The 18,242-nt window shown below is 34.4% G+C and overlaps 1 protein-coding gene across 1 annotated transcript in view; it reads left to right on the top strand.

Annotated features, from left to right (window-relative positions):
- The window catches only part of KIAA0825 (KIAA0825 ortholog), a 386,922-nt gene that overhangs the window by 175,213 nt on the left and 193,467 nt on the right, over positions 1 to 18,242 (top strand). The window contains exons 16-18 of the mRNA XM_090276495.1: positions 4,665 to 4,889; positions 12,730 to 13,138; positions 17,134 to 17,293. Coding sequence (XP_090132621.1) covers positions 4,665 to 4,889; positions 12,730 to 13,138; positions 17,134 to 17,293 — 794 coding nt within the window. The remainder of the gene's footprint in view (positions 1 to 4,664; positions 4,890 to 12,729; positions 13,139 to 17,133; positions 17,294 to 18,242) is intronic.

The raw sequence follows: 18,242 nt of genomic DNA, 5'->3' as shown, positions 1-18,242 counted from the left end.
ATATTTTAATATTTTTCTTGGGGTCTCTACTTTTACCCCTGTGTTATCTAAAGGAGTTTTTGTTCAATGTATACATTTTGGTATTTCTAGTGCAATTTTTTATGACCAGAGCAGACATTATATGATTCTTATCCTTTTAAGTTTACTAAGTGCGTTTTATGGCCTGCAATGTGGTCTAAGTGAATTTTTAATGGGAGCTTGAGAAAAGTGTGTATTCTGCTATTGCGGGATGAACTAGTCTATAGATGTCAATTATATTCAGGTGATTGATGGTGTTATTGAGTTCTACAATGTCTTCTGACTTTCTACTTATTTGAATCTCTCTCTGATAGAGGGGTGCTAAAGTCTCCAACTATGATAGTAGATTAATCTGTTTTCTTTGAAGTTCTATCCATTTTTGCCTCCCATAGTTTGGCAGTCTGTTGTGAGGCTCATACATGTTAAGAATTGTTATGGCTTCTTGGAGAAATGACTCCTTTATCACTATGTAATTCTCTCCTTTATCCCTGATTACTTTCCTTGCTTTGAAGTCTGCTTTGTCTGAAATTAATGTAGCTACTCCTGCTTTCTTTTGATTTGTGTTAGCATGAAGTTTTTCTCCATTCATTTACTTTTAATTTGTATGTGCCTTTATATTTACAGTGGGTTTCTCGTAGACAACATAGTTGGGTTGTTTTGTTTTGTTTTTTTCTTTTTTGGTCTATGCTAAATTTTTGACTGGTGTTTCAGATCACTGATGTTCAAAATGATTATTGATATAGTTGGATTAATATCTGCCATATTTGTTATTGTTTTATATTTGTGGTTCTTGTTCTTTGTTCCTAGTTTTGGCTTACAATCTTCTGCTTTTGTTGGTTTAAACTGAGCATTTTATATTATTTTATTTTTTATTTTTCTTGGTCTATCAGTTATACTACTTTTTTCACTTTTTAAAGTGGTTGCCCTAGACTTTGCAACATAGAGTTTGAAACTAATCTAAGTTCACCTTTTTTTAATGTTTATTGATTTTTAGAGAGAGAAGAAGAGAGGAAGAGAGAGAGAAAAAGAAACATTGATGTCAGAGAGAAACATCGATGCTCCCCATATAACTTGCAACCTAGGCATGTGCCCTGACAGGGAGTTAGGATGATGCTCCAACCAACTGAGCCACACTGGCCAGGGCCTAAGTTCTCTTTCAAGTAACACTAACACTTTACAGGTGTTACCTTATAATAACAAAATAATTCTAATTTCTTCCTCTTATATTACTGCTGTTATTCATTTCACTTTTATATAAAAGTACAGGAGTATACTCATATATGTATGCATATATAATATGTGCATGAGTTAATACATTGTTGCTATTATTATTTTGAACTAACTTATCTGTTAGATCAATTATGGATAAGAAAACAGTTTTAATTTTACCTTCATTTATTCCTTCTTCAATGCTCTTTCTTTATGTAAATCTGAGTTTTGCCCTGTATTATTTTCTTTCACTCTAAAACAATATCTTTTAACATTTCTTGCAAGGCAAGTCTACTAGCACCAAATCTCCTCAATTTTGGTTTGTCTAACAAAGTTTTTATTTCTCCTTTACTTTTAGAGGATAATTTTGCAGGAGATAGAATTCTAGGTTGATTTTTTTTTTCTTTTAACACTTTAAATTTTACTTTACTCTCTTCTTAGTTGCATGGTTTCTGAGAAGTCAAATATAATTCTTGCTTGTCTTTGTCTCTCTAAATGTAAGGTGTCTTTCCCTTTGGCTTCTTTCAGGATTTTTTCTTTGTGTCTGATTTTCTATAGTTTGAAAATAATATGCTTAGGTATAATTTTTTTAAGTATTTATCCTCTTTGTGCTCTCTTAACTTCTTGGATCTGTGGTTTGTCTTTGAAATTAATTTGGGAAAAGTTCTTTTTCATTATTGTTTTAAGTATGTCTTCTGTTTTTTTCTCTCTTGTCTCTCCAGTATTCCCATTATATGTATGTTACACCTTTTGTAGTTGTCCCATAGTCCTTGAATATTCTAGTATTTATTCTCTTTGCTTTTCAGTTTTGGAGGTTTCTATTGAGACATCCTTAAGCTCAGATACTCTTTCATCAGCCATGTCCAGTTTATGAATAAGCCCATAAAGGCATTCTTCATTTTTGTTACAGTATTTGATGGGGGGCGGACAGTTCTTAGGACTTTCATTTCTCTGTTCACATTGCCCATTTGCTCTTTTATGCTGTCTTATTTTATTCATTAGCACATTTAGCTGTTTTAAATCTCTGGTCTGATCATTCTAACATCTTTGCTATGTCTGTTTCTAAAGCTTGCTCTTTCTTTTCAAATTGTGTTTTTTGCCTTTTGGTATGTCTTATTTCCTTTTTTGAAAGCTGGACATGATATAGTGGTAAAACAAACTGCTCTAAATAGGTCTTTAGTAGTGTGGTAGAGCGGTGTGGGAGGCTAAGCTATCTATAGTCCTATAATTAGGTCTCAATATTTTTAGTGAGCCTGTGCCTCTGAGTGGTATACTTCACAAAGGTTTCTGTTTTTCTTTCTTCCCTGTTAAACAGGAGAATATGGCTAGAGTGGGCTAGAGTTGAGCATTTCCCTTCACCTAGGTAAGGCTCTGAAAACCCCAGTGGGTTAGGCTCTGTTTTAGTAGTTCCTCCTGAGGGCAGGCCTTAAGAAGAACAGAGAGCTCTGGCCTATTTCAAAATGTTTCTTTTTTCCTCCCCATGCTGGAAGCACTAAAGAATTTTTCTCTTAACATTTACTGTGGGAAACTAGTGGAGCTCCTAGAGGTACAACTCATAAAAGTGTGGCAGCCCCGACGCCCCATGACAGATATTTCTGCACTGAGACTCCAGCGATTCATCAATTACAGTTGAGATTTTCCCATGTTGGCATTGCTTCTCATGGTAGTTTCTGCTTGAGTCTTTGCTCCAGTAAGCCATGACTCCCTGTATTTGCCTCCCTGTTTGTTTGTTTTTGTGTGTGTGTGTCTTCACTTATCTTACATTTTCAAGAAGAGTTGTTTTTTCTTCATCTGTTCAGCTTTTTAGTTGTTGTTAGGATACAATAGTGACTTCCATACTGTTTTCCACAGTGGCTGCAATAGTCTGCATTCCCAATAGTAATAGAACAATTAAAATATGAAAAAAAACAATAGCAACTTCAAGGCTCTTTATATGCAGAGTCACAAATGAGAAGTTCTTGCCACTTACTCTCTTTTTTTTCTATTCCCTCTTCTCCAATTTCTCTTTTTTAAAAAAATCTGTATCTTATTTCTACCATTGGCATCTGTAGCTATTGCATAATCCTCCCTATAGTATCTTGTGCTCAAGCTGTTTCAAAACTATGAATCAAGAGAATACTGCACAGCTCAATATTGTAACGTTGTAATAAAACTCAGGTAAAAATAGCAAATATATGCATAATACCTAATATGTGCCAGTTATTTTACACAAATTAATTTATATAAGTTTTAAGTAATTATTTGAGATAGAGCTATTATTTTCTGTTACTTCCAATATCTTGATTTTATTTTAAAAGGAATAAACATACACTTTTAACAATAAGAGATAGAATTCCTGACTTTCTAGAATTTTTAAATACCTGATAGGATTTTAATCCATGACTCCAGAGTTCAACCAAAATGAATGTGAACTAAATATAGGAAGAAGTCTTCTTTATTCCTTTCAATGAATTAAAGTCTTGAAACATCATTTAAAAGACAGCTTACTTAACTGATGATTTGCTGTGTTAAAAAAATAAAAATTATCAGTATTTAATATTCCATGATTCTCTTCACCAACAATGACTTGAGTAACCTGAGAAATGTCACCTTGAAATTTGAGGAAGAAAAAAAGCATATAGATACTTTTGTATATTGATTCAAGTGGTGGCCCCAGGACTTTGCAGTTATATTTTAAAAAATTTTTATTGCGTTTATCACACAAGACTATATCATGGTGAGTAATATAAATAATCAGAAATAAGGCAGGATGACAGAAAGACAGAAGGGGAAAAGGCACGGCTAGAGGGAGAGAGGGAGGGAAGGCAGGCAGAAAAGTTAAAAGAAGAAGTAAAGGAAGAGGGAAACCATCATTAACATCGTAGAGTATATCTTTTAATTTTTATATGTGTATGTAGATATGAATTTTTAAAATAAAATTACATGTCATACTCTTTCAACCCACTTTTATTTTTATACTAAACAATATATGGCTTTATTGTGTATGTGAATTTACCTTGGCTAATTAAGCAAATTACCAATTATTAGACATTTTGATTATTTCCAATTTTTTATATTATTTATATAACTGTAATTGTTTAGGATAAAGTCCTACAGAAAGAATAAGTAGATTAACAGGTAAGTAAAATATTAGAGCTTTTGATTTTATTGCCAAATTGTCATCTAAGAATATCACACAATTTATATTTTTACCAGTAGAGTTCCAAACTACCAGCAAATACAGTATTTCAGTTTTATTTTAATATCCATTTCCCTTATTATCAAGAAGAAATTTTAAAAATATTTATGAACGATTTATCAATTATATAATTTCTAGGTTAAAAGCAGCTCTCCTTTCCTATAGCTTTATACTAGATCATTGAGAAACAATTCCAAATTGAACAAGCGCAAAATTTTGCCAGATTCTTCTAATTCTAATATGCTGTCTGATTTTGAAGTTTCAACGTTCATGGAGTCCAAGCTAGAGGTCATCCGATGCTTGAGACTGGCACTGACTGACGCTGTCAAGCACATTGTACAGCAGATAATATCTATGATGAACTCTTGGAGAAACTGTGAGACAAGCTGGAACAAGCCTGGTGTTCCTGAACGTTTGCGTGAGAGCATTCCAAAAGAATGGAATTATATTCCAAAAGGAACCAAAAGGAAAGACTCAAACAAAGGTATATCTTTTTCTGTAAGAACACACCCCTGAAGAAGCAATTTTATAAGATATGAGATCAAGTAAAATGCTAAAAATGATCAGACTCGAAAATAATATTAGTCTTATGTTTACCATGTATATTTGGGACCCATTGTTTTCTTTACTATGAATCATATAATCAAGGAAACTAGAAATATAAATGACTCAAATGGTCATTTTCTTTATTTAACTACCAATTCTGAATTTTCTGTAACATATCGTGTTCATATTAGTATTCACAGATTAGTCACATGATTTTGACTACTATTCTTCAAATCTATTGAGTAACCTAAAATTCATACTCTTAAGAAGATTGCTGTTATATTCAGTTTAATTATTCTTTCCTTGAAGTTTTTCCCCTAAATGACAAATAATAACTTCATTTTCTCTTGTTAACACACCCATATCTGTGGCTTTTACGTTAAAAATAGCACCCAATTTAGTAACCACATATTTTTCTGACAGGGTATTTTTCCTCTAATATGCATGGTTCTGAATTTAGTACATTGTTCCTACCCAAGGCAGTACATCTACTGGGTGTGTTTAAGAACCATCGGTTACTTATATTATTCACTTAGTTTATTAATCAAGTCCTCTTATTTGAAAGTTTATTTCTACCTAGCTGTTTCTAATTTCTGAGAAATTCACAAGATTCCTTTGAATGTGTATTATATACCTGTCTGTCTTCATAAATCTTCTTTAGGGTTTTTAAAATTAAACTTTTCCTTATCACAGTCATCTCTCTCTCTCTTTGGACAATTATTTAAGATATTTATTAACAGGTGCTTGCAGTTTATTGGCTTTTTAAAAAATATATCAAGTTGTAAACTTTTTTACCAATTAAAAGTGAGCTTCTTAAAAATCTCAACTTGATTAGACAATAAACAATTTAAAAACCTTTAAAGCTATAGTGAGAAAAAAAAACAGGCTTTATAAAACACATTTGTCATTTCCAAAAAGACACAGCTTTAGGTAAAAATTAAAAACCCCATGCTGTGTAGATAATGCAGGTAGTTCTGGTTATCTGGTCAGTGGGCAAAAACAAGCACATAAGTCTTCAGCTCTAATCTTTTGTTCATTTTTGAACAGTCAAACAGCAATATATCCATCTATTAAAAAATATTTTTAACTAATTCTAAAGGAACTGTCAACAGTAAAATAATCCAGCTCAACCGACTAAAGTCAGTTGAAGGGACTAACCTTTCTTTCATCCTTCTTCATGAAGATCCTAAGTGATGTGGCTCTTATCCAACAACCTGATATTACAAACTCAAATCAATTATCTATCTGTGACCTTTCATAGTAATGTTTTCATTTTGCCCAAGCCCTGTTAAACTGCCTTTGAATCTAGTAAAGCCATTTAATTGAAATTGGAAAATGTCAGCTTTTCATTACTAAAGTTCTTCCTTGTCTGAGTTGTTGCCATCATTCTTCATTCTAACTTCTGGATATTTCATAGATTTTGAGCAATTCAAGAGGCATGATCTATAGTTAACATGTCTTGTTATAGGAGTAGCACCATTTTGCTTGTGGCTTTCAAGTTTTCTATTCTTAAACAATGTTGCTTTATAAAAGCATTTTGGAATTTTCCCATAACATTTCAAAGAGTCTCTGGTTCCAAAGAATGCTTACTTTGAACATACTAGCCTTACCAAACAAAAAACCTGAGGTTGGGTTGCATGCCACCACAAAAGCCAAACTCGTGAGGCAGGTGCTAGAGCAAAAGAAAAGTTTATTCAGGTACTGCACAACCTGGGAAAATAGTTGACTCCTGTCTCAAAAACCATCTTAATCTTCCTACTCAAGCCACAGGTTCTTATAGGGATAGGGAGGGGATCTCTTCCCCCCCCCCCCCCCCCACCCAATTAGCTTTCTAGCTTTTGGTGTGCTCAGGGCCCTTTCCATTCATATTTCTAGTGTTTGGCATGCTTGATTTAAGAACCTCCCGCTGCCACCATCTTGACCAATGGGCAGAGACTCAGTTCTTGTGGGGGTTTTTTGCTAAATAATCTTTACAAAATTATCACTAAGAGCTGAGGTATCGTCGGCAGCCGTCCGTCTCGAGAGACGATGGTGTAGCTTCTTAAGTCTATCTGCACCGCCGAGAATGGCTGTGCAGTCCGACTCGGGAGTGACACGGTATCTGTCTCCTCCCGTGTTAAATCGACATCTTGCGATGACGCTGGAGTGTCCTCTCCAGTGAAGCTGAAGCTACAGAGCCTGGGCAGGGTGATATGGAGGGTCTGCTGTTGCCCATGCAGCAGAACCCCTCTCTCTTCGCAGCTGAAGGGTCCAAGGGAAAGACGGAGTCAATACAGCTTGGCTTCAGGTGCGCCGTAGGAGTTGCTGGTGTTGACTACAACGTCAAACCGCCTTAGGGACTCTGGCTCCGGATTTTCTGTCGGGGTTTACTCCCTTAGCCTTTCGCCTGAAGAGGTATGCCGCAAGGCAGCGGAGGTTTTTTGGAGTCAGAGTTTTCCTTCTCTGATGTGCCCTGACTGGAAGATCGAACCAGCGACACTTAGCTCGCAGGCCAACGCTCAATCCACTGAGCCAAACCAGCCAGGAACAAGAGTTGAGGTATAACACTTCTACAATAGGCAGCCATGAAGTGGTACCAACTCACATAATTACATAAAAGTAAGTGATGGAGAAAAGTGACTTTATAAAGTATTGTGTATTCCTGGTGAATATAACAATAGAATACCATTGTTTTTCATTTCTGCCCTCTTTTAGACTGATAGTGCTCAACCTTTACTTTTACTACAGTATACAAGAAAGATAATATTGCCCTACTCCGTAGCTCAGTTGGTTACAGCATCATCCAGATACGCCAAAGTTGCGGGTTTGATCCCCAGTCAGGTCACATACAAGTATCAACCAATGAATGCATAATTAAGTGAACAACAAATCCCTCTCTCTAAAAAATAAAAATATATAATATTTACATGCCAGAAATTGCCACTTTTTCTTTCAACCAATATTTACTAAGTGAATAACCACCTACCAGGCATTGGGGTTGAGGCCAGAGATAAACAATAAATAAGGTATTTCCTCTTGGTGTTTTGAATACTAGTATAACTGTTTCCAAATGGATACAAACACCTTGGGGGATATATAATACAATTATTTGATGTGTGAAGAAAGAAAGAAAGAAAGAAAGAAAGAAAGAAAGAAAAAGAAAGAAAGAAAAATTAAACTTTACTAAACTGTCATATGGAGATCATCGCTGAAATTCTCCATTGGCCTGTGTGTGAGCAAGCGTAACGTTGGGAATAGTATTGTTGGGAAGGGGATAGATAGGGCAACCTCACTCTTTCATTAGCTTTTAGCATAGAGTAATTAATCAAGCTTGTCATGTACAGTTCATAATATAGATTTAACAAATGTAATCTTCACAAAACACATAAGTGACTTTAACATATTCCTGTAAACCAACAAATCATCTGCAGTTTAAAACTAACACTGAAATTCTGTGAAGTCATAGGCTAGACATACTCCCATAATACTGGGAGTGCAAGGAAGAGCAACAATGACACAGTGAAAAAGCTCACATACTTCTATTTCTAACATGAGCTTTTTCTCAGCTTGTTATAAAGAAAAACAATAATAATCTCATCATATTTGGCCAAAAAAAAAGAATAAAAAAGAAAATGTGTAAGAAAACTATTTGAAATATGGCTTCCCTTACATTATTGTTAAATATGAATCCTTCCTAAGTGACTACTGTGTCTTGAGCTATTAGATAAAAATAGTGAAGTCATCTTGATAAGCAAAAGATTTCAAAGCCAAGCGTTTAAAACATGAAGACAAACTTCTATAATCATTTCCAGCAATGTTTTAAATCAAGTGTTTTTAATCCAGTACTTTGTAAAATTTGTTGAAATAACAATTAATGTTTAGAGACCTTTTTTGAAGATTGTGACTTATTAAAAGACAAATACTCATTAGCCTAAGGGAACATTTGCTCTTCTTGACACAGTGAAAAAGACAGGACATGGAAAACAGAACATGGTGACAAACTAAAATGCACATCTTTATTTCTTCATCAGCAAATTCTGTTACATAGAAAACACAGAAGCTTTCAAGAAATAAATGTTACAATAAATTACACAAAGTAGGAGATTTGTGGAAGAGTTGAATGAAAATTCAGATGTTTCTTATATCAATCAGCTTAGGTATTTGCTCCTTTATTTCAAAAAGCAAATACACAAAGAACAAGTTGTTTTGTTTCTTTGACAATAATTAAATAAAAGATATACTGTAGAATATATTTTCTAAGCAGTAAATTACTTTTAAAAATAAAAAGAATGACTTATGGAAAATTATTGTAGTAGCTGCTTTAACGGAAACTGGATTCTGGAGAGGGCAGACATAGCAGTGCAAGGAAGACGATATTCCGCCCCCTCAGCCAGGGCCTGTTCTGGTTTCTGGTAGCAGATCTACTTACACCAGCATGAATCAGAGGACAACCAGTCAAACATCCCTGCATTACCATCGGCCAAATGGCATCAATCTTATCCTTCTTCATGACGTTGTTCACATGCAGGTTGTTGAAAAAGAAACTGATGGCAAAAATACATCAAGTGCTATCAGAGGTCATTAGGGTGGTTTATTTTATAAAACCCAGAAATATTCATTTTATCAAAGCCACTATCACCTATAACAATATTATAGCTGCACACCTAAGAACTTAAAAATAGAATTTTCTAACATGATTAAATATTCCAAATAAGAGTTTAAGTGATATTTGAACATTTTGCTTAAAAATACAAAAAAATATTTTTCAATTTGCATGCAAGAACAACTAATTTACATCCTGAGTGATAAATAGTTATGAGTCAAATTTCAACAACAGTCTTTTCCTACTTGGTGGCTGAGATTGGAAAGCAAGTGCCATGATTTTGCAAGTACAGTTATGGATACATTTATTGCATGTGGATCTATGTATGTTCATGTTGTGGCTTTTCCCCCTATAACAGCCATTAAAACCAAGTACAGAAACAAACCAAACTTAGAACCCAGCCTTTGAATCATTGTTTCATAGCCCAGCTGTTAAAAATAATAAAGCATATTAAATCACATTATTCTTACTCAATAGATTATTGTTGACATTTTATACATTAATAAACAAAAATTTTAAATTAATATTGACAGTCTTTTGTCTTTACTTCATCTATTATAAATTTCCCTTTTGCATTATAGGAAGGAAGGAAGAAATGGTAAATACATAAACATACATATCACATTGTATTTATTCTAAGATATATATATTTTTCACATTTATCAGCTCTGAACTTGGGATATCTCTTTATACACGCACATGCGCGCGCGCGCACACACACACACACACACACACATATATATATTAAATTGGAGTCAGATTACTTAAATGAAGACAGAAAAATAAGTGTGTGGTATACTTAAAAGATTCCTTCCTCCCTGGTGTGTTGTTAACATCATCATAGAGTCTCTGAGATTAGTAGAATGGATTTATTAATTTGTCATCAGCCTAATGGTTCTGATTGGGATTTGCCTTAAGTTTTAATGAAGTGTTGGGGATCTGAGTACCTGGTATCCTCAGATTTTATAAAATATCACAAGCGCAGGTGTGAAGAGAATTGGCAATTTTACCTGATAGATTGTCAAATATTTACTCAGTGTCTGCAGTTAAACTCTCTCTAGGAGAGTTTAACTCCAATACCTGATAGTAGAATGAGGAATATGAGATACAGACACAAAAAGAGGCATAAAACCTATAAAATAATTTAAGAACACAGAGAAGAGGGACCACAAAGAAATCTCTTAATTTGTTTTATTTATATTATAACTCTTATCTAAACATTTTTATTTGAATTAAGAGAAAATATTTATTGAGAAGCTATTTTTTTACCAAGTACCTAACTTTGTGCTTTCACGTTTATTATTTTACTTAATATATTCAGTTTTATGTGATCATTCAAATATATGTTGAACCCAGTTTACAAACTTAAAGACTGCTCTAGTTAATTTTTAAAATGACTCTGAAATTGTCAGGAAATTCTGAGGAGTCACAGATTAGACATATGTTTTCCAAGAGCTTTGTACTTTTTTAGAGCAGATAGACTTTTTTAAATATTACAAATACCTTGAAAAATCTTTCACATTGTTTTATTATTTTTGTTCAGTAAAACAGTAAATGTTTTACTGAAGAATCCAAAGCTATGTTGTTCTGACTTCTCATTTAGTTCCAAGGTTCAAATTAATTTATGTACATACTGTGCCTAGCTTTGTGGGATGCTCAAGAAGCAATGAGCTTTTTTTCCCATGCTCTTGAGGAGCTTTTAGTCTACTTGTAAAGACAACTCATGAGGACCTAAGTAACAATATTCATAAACAATAATAGATGATAATACGAAATATGGTACAACATGGCATATTAGAGACACAGTTACCAAAATAGTCCTATAGATAAGATGTTTAAATTAATTCAAAGGAGGAGAAGATTTTGAGGCAAGAGTTGAAAAACATGGTGACCCATGAAAAGAGAGCGCATTCCATGTGAGAGTGATAAGATATTCAGAAGCCTAAAGCGGGCCAAGGCTGTTTGTAAGGGAAACAATGAATTTGGTCTCAGTTACACTGAGTTAATGATGACTAGGGTAGAGAAATGGAATACTCGACAGGGAGCTGAAGTTTTAGGACTGCTACCCTGGAGAAAAGGCAAGACTGAAGATTCTGGAATCACTTAGAAAATTATTCTCAACCAGGGAAGATTTTACCCCTGGAGACATTTGGCAGTGTTTGGTTGTCACAACTGAGGAGGGTGCTACTGTCATCTAGCAAGTAGAGGCCAGAGATCCTGCTAAAACATCCAACAATGCTCAGGACAGCTCCTCACCACAACGGATTATCCAGACCAGAATGTCAATAGTGCCAAAGCTGAGAAATGCTGATATAGAGAGGGAACATCAGGAGATCCTTCAGAGAAATAACAGCAAGCAAAGGAGAGTGTGTAGAATCATGGGTCAATGGGCCATGGACTTCTTAGCAAATACCCACTTTTAAGAGTTGTTAGTAGGAAGGGGAACTACCATAGGACACAAAGATGCAAGAAGAGTAATAGAGGTAACTATGAAAGTTCATTTACCCATTTATTCAACAAATATTTATTGAATGCCTATTACACATGAGGTACTAAGTGTTGGGATACATCAGAGGCTTCATGGAGCTTAAATTCTAGTGGAGGGTGACAGATAATGAATAAAAAAATGAGATAGTCATTAGGTGTTACTAAGCGCTATAATAAAAGCAATGAATAGGGGTCTAATGATAGCGAGGGACTTGGGCTGCGAAAGGGAGGGCGTGAATGGACTGCTTTAGATGGATGATGAAAGAAGGCTCTGTAAGGAAGTGACATTTGGGCTAAGAACTAAAAGAAGAGAAGCCAGTCTTACCAGAGCATGAATGACTGACGTGGATTCCAAGGGAGCAAGAAAAGGGCTTACAGAAGTGAAGACCTCGGGGAGGTCTAGCAGCAGTTCGTTAGCTGAGAACATCTGGGCCCCTTAAACCTGCAGTCTTAATACATAAAAATATCAATAATAACTCTGAATTTTCTAATTTTTATTTGTGGAAGAAAAAAATAATTTTGAAATTTGGGGATTTTCGGCAGTCCTGCAGGGGATCCCGTTAATGTTCTGTTGGAATCTGTCAAGCACTTGGCTCTTCTCAACAATTTTCACCACAAAAATTAGACATCCTCACACAACACTCCAAACACCACAGTGATGCAACACAAATGCTAATATTAATTGTACCTTTTCTTTCTTTTCTTCCAGGCTTCACAAGGCTTGCTGCTCAGGCAGTATCTATTGTAATCAGCAAGTTACCAACAGTGATTGCATGTTTGCCTCCCCCAATTAAATACTTCTTTTTTCTGTCTGAGAGAAAAATGTCAAAAAACTTTGTTGACTTGAAGAAAGCTAGCCTGCTTGTCTGGAACTTGATTGTAATTATATGTCGGATATTTGAGGATGGAAACACTGTGGAACTTTTAACAGGTGCCTCCCTTGACAGATGGAGTAAAGAGAAACTGGATTTAATCTGTGTGTGTTTGGAAAGCATCATGGGAGAGCAGACAAGTAGCCTTAATCAAATGGCCCAAAAGGTCATTCAGAGCATTGAGCAGCAAAAACCCAACTGGATTAAATGCCAATTGCTGAAAGCAAGGAAAATGAGCACTGAATGGTAAAGCAATGTTTTTCTTCCACTAAATTTCATCAAATACATTAACAATTACAAAATTGCCAATAAACAGCAACAACCAAATATTGTCAGATAAGGAGCAGCGGTCATTTTGGTAACTTTGTGGGAATTTTGATAAATATCGAAAAAGATAAAACTTGCATTAAAAACTGGATTGTTAGACGTTCCTTGTCTTATTAAAATGTGAAACCCATTGATACACTGGAACATTATACTTGTTTAGTCACCATCTTAAGGTTTCTGATTAAAAGGGTGGTAGTTAAACCCAGGAGAATTTGGTTTCACTTCTTTTCAGTGTGCAAACAGGTATCTAGTGGATAGCCTGGAGCTTTTGTAAATGGATTGGGCATGGAGATTAAATTAAGAAGGAATTAATGGATATAAAAGGCTTTTTATTGCTTTCTGTGTACCTGATTGTCAAAAAGGTACACATTTTTCATCTGGTAATGTAAGAATCCCAGAGGGCAACTGGGGCATATCACACTTGAGCTATAAACATGCCCAGCTGTTTCTGCATGAAAATGTCAACCTTCTCATAGGTTTGTCACGAAGAGCTAAATGATTTGTGGTATTGCAGAGATTTTTAAGGGTCCCTGATGAGTTTAAATATGTACATAGAGTCCTCCTTTCTTAAAATTAGTCTTTAGTATAGAATTGCATGATATGGATAAAGGAATTATGGTTCATATGGTCTGCAGATCACTAAGGCAGCCCCCATTTTTATACCACTCACACACACTGTCCCCATTCTTTTAAAATATATATATGTTGCCAGCAGATCCTATTATAGCTTTCTTCCTGAAACAACTATGAGTTAATTGTCCTGGTACATTGTAGTGATAAAGAGCACAGGCTTTGGTATCAGAGAGACAAATACAAATCCTTTGTAAGTGGGCCATCTTGTGCAAGTAATAGAAACTCTCAAAGCCTCATTTTCTGGGGTGATACCAACCTGGTAGAGTTGTTTTGAGAAATTAAATAACATTCATAACATTCTTAGCATTAAACTTAAAACTAGTAAGCATTTATTATTTATAAACTCTATTAAAATACATTGAACTCAGTGGTTAATATAATGAATATTCTTCCTGGTTTATGTTACTCTGTAAGACGTTATATTAATCCAAATGTGGAAATGTCAATAATCATGATTTTTCTGGTTTTGTTATACTGATTTCTAGAAATTTACTCCTAGGACATTCTGTGGGTAAAATAACACTAGCAGTCAGGTAAAAGTTTAGTAACATTGACAATGACTTTCTTAATCTTTACATTTGCATTTGATACCAATTTACAGTCTTTAATCCAGTGATTTAAAGATTAAGGCCAGATGTCATTATCCATGGCAGTTGTTACGAAAGAGAGAGAATAAAGATGAATAAAAACAGTGGATCTGATTATAGTTACAACGTTAAATTTATGATACTGCTGATTTAGGAGCCCCTCTAGCAATAAGATCAGTTTAAAGTATGTCTCAGTGATACACCTGGGGCACATACAGGAATCCATAAGTAAAGTTGTTTCCTTAAAAGTTTAGTTTAAGTATTTTATAAACAGCAGCAACACAACTGATATCTCCTATGTAAGGAGTTGTCTAGCTAATATTGGGCTGAGAGCTATCTGTTGCAGCATGCATACAAAATAATGAATTGCTGACTTTTAAAAATGTTTTATTAAAGCCATCAAAGATTCTAAATATATATTATGTAATTATGTTATTAGCACAAAGCTATGTCTTTCTCTATTTCTCAAATAACATCAATATTAAAAAATGCAGATTTTAAAGTTATCACATTTAATTGAAAAATAGTTCCGTTTGACTTATTAATTCACTTTAGGTAATTTCTTACAGGATTTAGAAATTATAAAAATATTTTTTCTTGACTTTGATTTTTAAGTTGTGTATCGGGTATACAAGTAAACTTCAACCTCTAACATCTCTTGTAAATCTATGATAATTTATATCTTAGATCTATACCATGAGGGAAATGTATTTTAAACAATGATGCTGTATATAGGTGGAAAGTTGCCTTGGCTTTACCATAATTTTTTTTTAAATGTGAGAATTAAACTAAATAGTTCTATTAAGATAAATGAAATCTTAATTTTCCATGAAGATTATCTTGGAGCTACACAATATCATTATTAGCTTGATTTCTTTCACTTGCATCCAGATTTAACTTTGATTTTATGGAAATTGTGCAAGCAACTTCAGTGAAAAGTGGCAGCTGTAAGCATTGCTCATCTTGCATACTGCCTGAAAGCATTACTGTTCATTAAAATAACCTTCGCTTTGTAGTAACACTCAAACTGTAAACAGTCAACTTAGATTCAGGAGAACACACAGCCCCAAAAGTAAAGAAATGTCTGTCTTTGCAAAGTAATTTGTCGAGTTGAAGATTATTGTTTTTCATCATGGTGACCCTGACTTGGCTGGCTGGGTGCATATACAGATTAAGATTAATGCAGTTATTCCTTGGCTAAGGTCTGCCTCTTTCAGGGCACATTCTCCCTAATGACATGATTGATATGCAGTCCCAAATCCAGAGAGGAACTCATTAATCACAGCATTGACTGAATCCAATCATTTGCTTCACCTGCACAGTGATGGACAGGAAAGGATACAATTCAGGGGCTGACACCGAGGCACTCCTTTGTCAGAGGACCTCAACTTTTTCAATGTCAGCCTCTATAAAACCTGACAAAAGATTTTTGCTTGCAACCTGTATGCAGCTTCAAGATATTTACTCTAGCTAATGAAAATCTCAGAGTAGGATTTGCTTTATTTCTTAGCAAGGCTTATATGATCATAAAGTTTTTTTTTTTTTTTTTTTTTTTCTTAAAGAAGGATGTTTTGAAGCTACATGTGGAAGCAATATAAAACTTAATGTCCAGCAGCTGGGTATCATTTGGTTCAGTCTTCAGGTCAATGGCACTGACTCTTAGCAGAACTAATTTTATAATCATGGCAAAATCTCAGTAATGAACTTCAGTATATAGCTGATTACACCACAGTAAATTTCATTTAGTCTGGGAAACAGTGGAAAACCATGTGTTTCCTTAAGAATATTTAGATTGCAAAATCTAACATGATCCAAATAGCATTTGCAATTAAAAAAAATTAGTGTGGAATATATATGATTTAAGTTGAATATCATGATTTATATTGCATTTTTAGTTTGGGAACTGTTTTTAAGAAATTATGCCATCCGTTATTACTGTGTAAATAATGTTTAAAGTCAATAATAAGCATATGAGTTCTTAGGATAGAAGAAATATTTCCCAAATATAACTTTCACATTCCTGGAGTAGTGATAATAGACCCTTTTCCTGGAAGAATAATCCAGGGTAGTGACTTTTACTAAGTATCTGTTACTGAGAAGAAACAGGAGAGGGGGCACATAATTTAAAAGGCAACAAGTGTCAAAAGGCCAATTTAAAATACTCAGTAGTAAGCACACTACCAGGAAGCACCCAGCCTATATTTAGTATAATAGGTTCCCCCTTTTGACACTTTAATTAGTCCTTAATGTGTTCTAAGACAGGTGTAGAGAGGAATCTACAAAAGACAGAATACCAAAGCTATTTCTGGCATCAAAGATACTTTTTACCCTCAAAGAGAAAATACAAATTATTTCTTACATATTCTTAAAAAGAAATGTTTTGTTTTCATCCCTTGGTTATGGCAATTTCAATAATTGCAGTAATGGGGAAATTTTTTATAGATTGGAGTATAAATGCAATAAAGAAATGTTTTAAAAGAAATGATTCAATGTTTTAAAAATGCTTTCAGGTGCTTAGTTCTAAGGCACTGTTTCTATGAGTAGCAGTGGTTTGGGAAGACTTACCTATTTGACAAAGTCATAATGAGTGCTTTGAATATGAGACTGGCATCAACTCTCCACACTCAATCTCTGATTATTTTCCATCTTTACAATTCTTCATCACTTATACTTCTATGCTTTCTTTGTATTTAGTGTGTTTATGACAATAGAGGAAAGCACAGCCTTAGAAGAAGGAGATATTGCTCTTGAACTGACTGAGCAGAAAATAAACATGATGGTCCTGGATATTTGCCACAAACCAGGTGGCAGGGAGTACCTGAGGCAAATTTATCACATCATGCGGCTCAATGAGGTAGGGAAACGGCCGTTTTACCGAGCAATTAGGTGTGTACTGGCCTGAGGCAGCGTCTGCTGGCAGCTAAGGGTTAGTCAAGGAGGTGATAATACTTCTTAAAGTCAATACCAAACTCAATATTGTATTATTAATAGAATCTATTCAGCCCCGGCTGTTCTGCATTTGTAGAGCAGAAGCTTCACCGAAACAATGTAGCTTTTATTTATATGGTTTAAACAATAACATGGCTCATAAACTCAGTTCAGTTCTCAATCGTATAGACTAGAGGTGTAGTTTGGGAATTGTGGGTTTGTGACTGTTAAGCTAATGTTAAAATTTGGTGTTTATGAAATGAAGAATTTTCTGGAGAGATGTAGTTCTTCTCCTGTAGACGGCATACTTGTGTTGGTGAAGCTGGAGACTTCTTACATAATGAGAAACTTGAGAAGAATATTGAGCCATATTCAGGAGCAACTAGCTTAACCCTAGAAAATGCATTAATGCACAGACACTGGTTAGGACCAATGACATGCTTGTCCACCGCTCAGCTGGGTTAAGCCTCTGACCTTGCATGTTTCAGGCAGTTTTAGCAAAAATGTCAAGAGCAGTGTCATAGTTATTTACCTAAAACAGTACAAGCTGACTCATTTAACCAGGTTTTTAATTTGATCAGATATATCTGAATTAAAATGTGACATCTAATGTGAATAGAATTATGTTTATATTTGCAAACATAATGTATTTTTGGAATAGTAAAAATTGTATAATATGAATGATGTGAAGATATAGTGTTTACCTCAATGGGGTAGGCCTTAATACATTTCTAATGAATTAATTAAATCCTGTCACAGCATTTTACAACTGAGTTATATAAATGTTCTCCCCGCTATTATCTATCTGAAAGGTACTTCAAGTAAATCTTGTTTTCCTGACTTTCCAACAGCTAATCAACAAGTCAATAAATAGG

This window comes from Furipterus horrens, unplaced genomic scaffold (assembly GCF_987537825.1).
Source record: "Furipterus horrens unplaced genomic scaffold, mFurHor1.1.pri manual_scaffold_5, whole genome shotgun sequence".
Classification (NCBI taxonomy): Eukaryota; Metazoa; Chordata; class Mammalia; order Chiroptera; family Furipteridae; genus Furipterus; species Furipterus horrens.
This window is presented reverse-complemented; position numbering and strand designations above follow the sequence as displayed.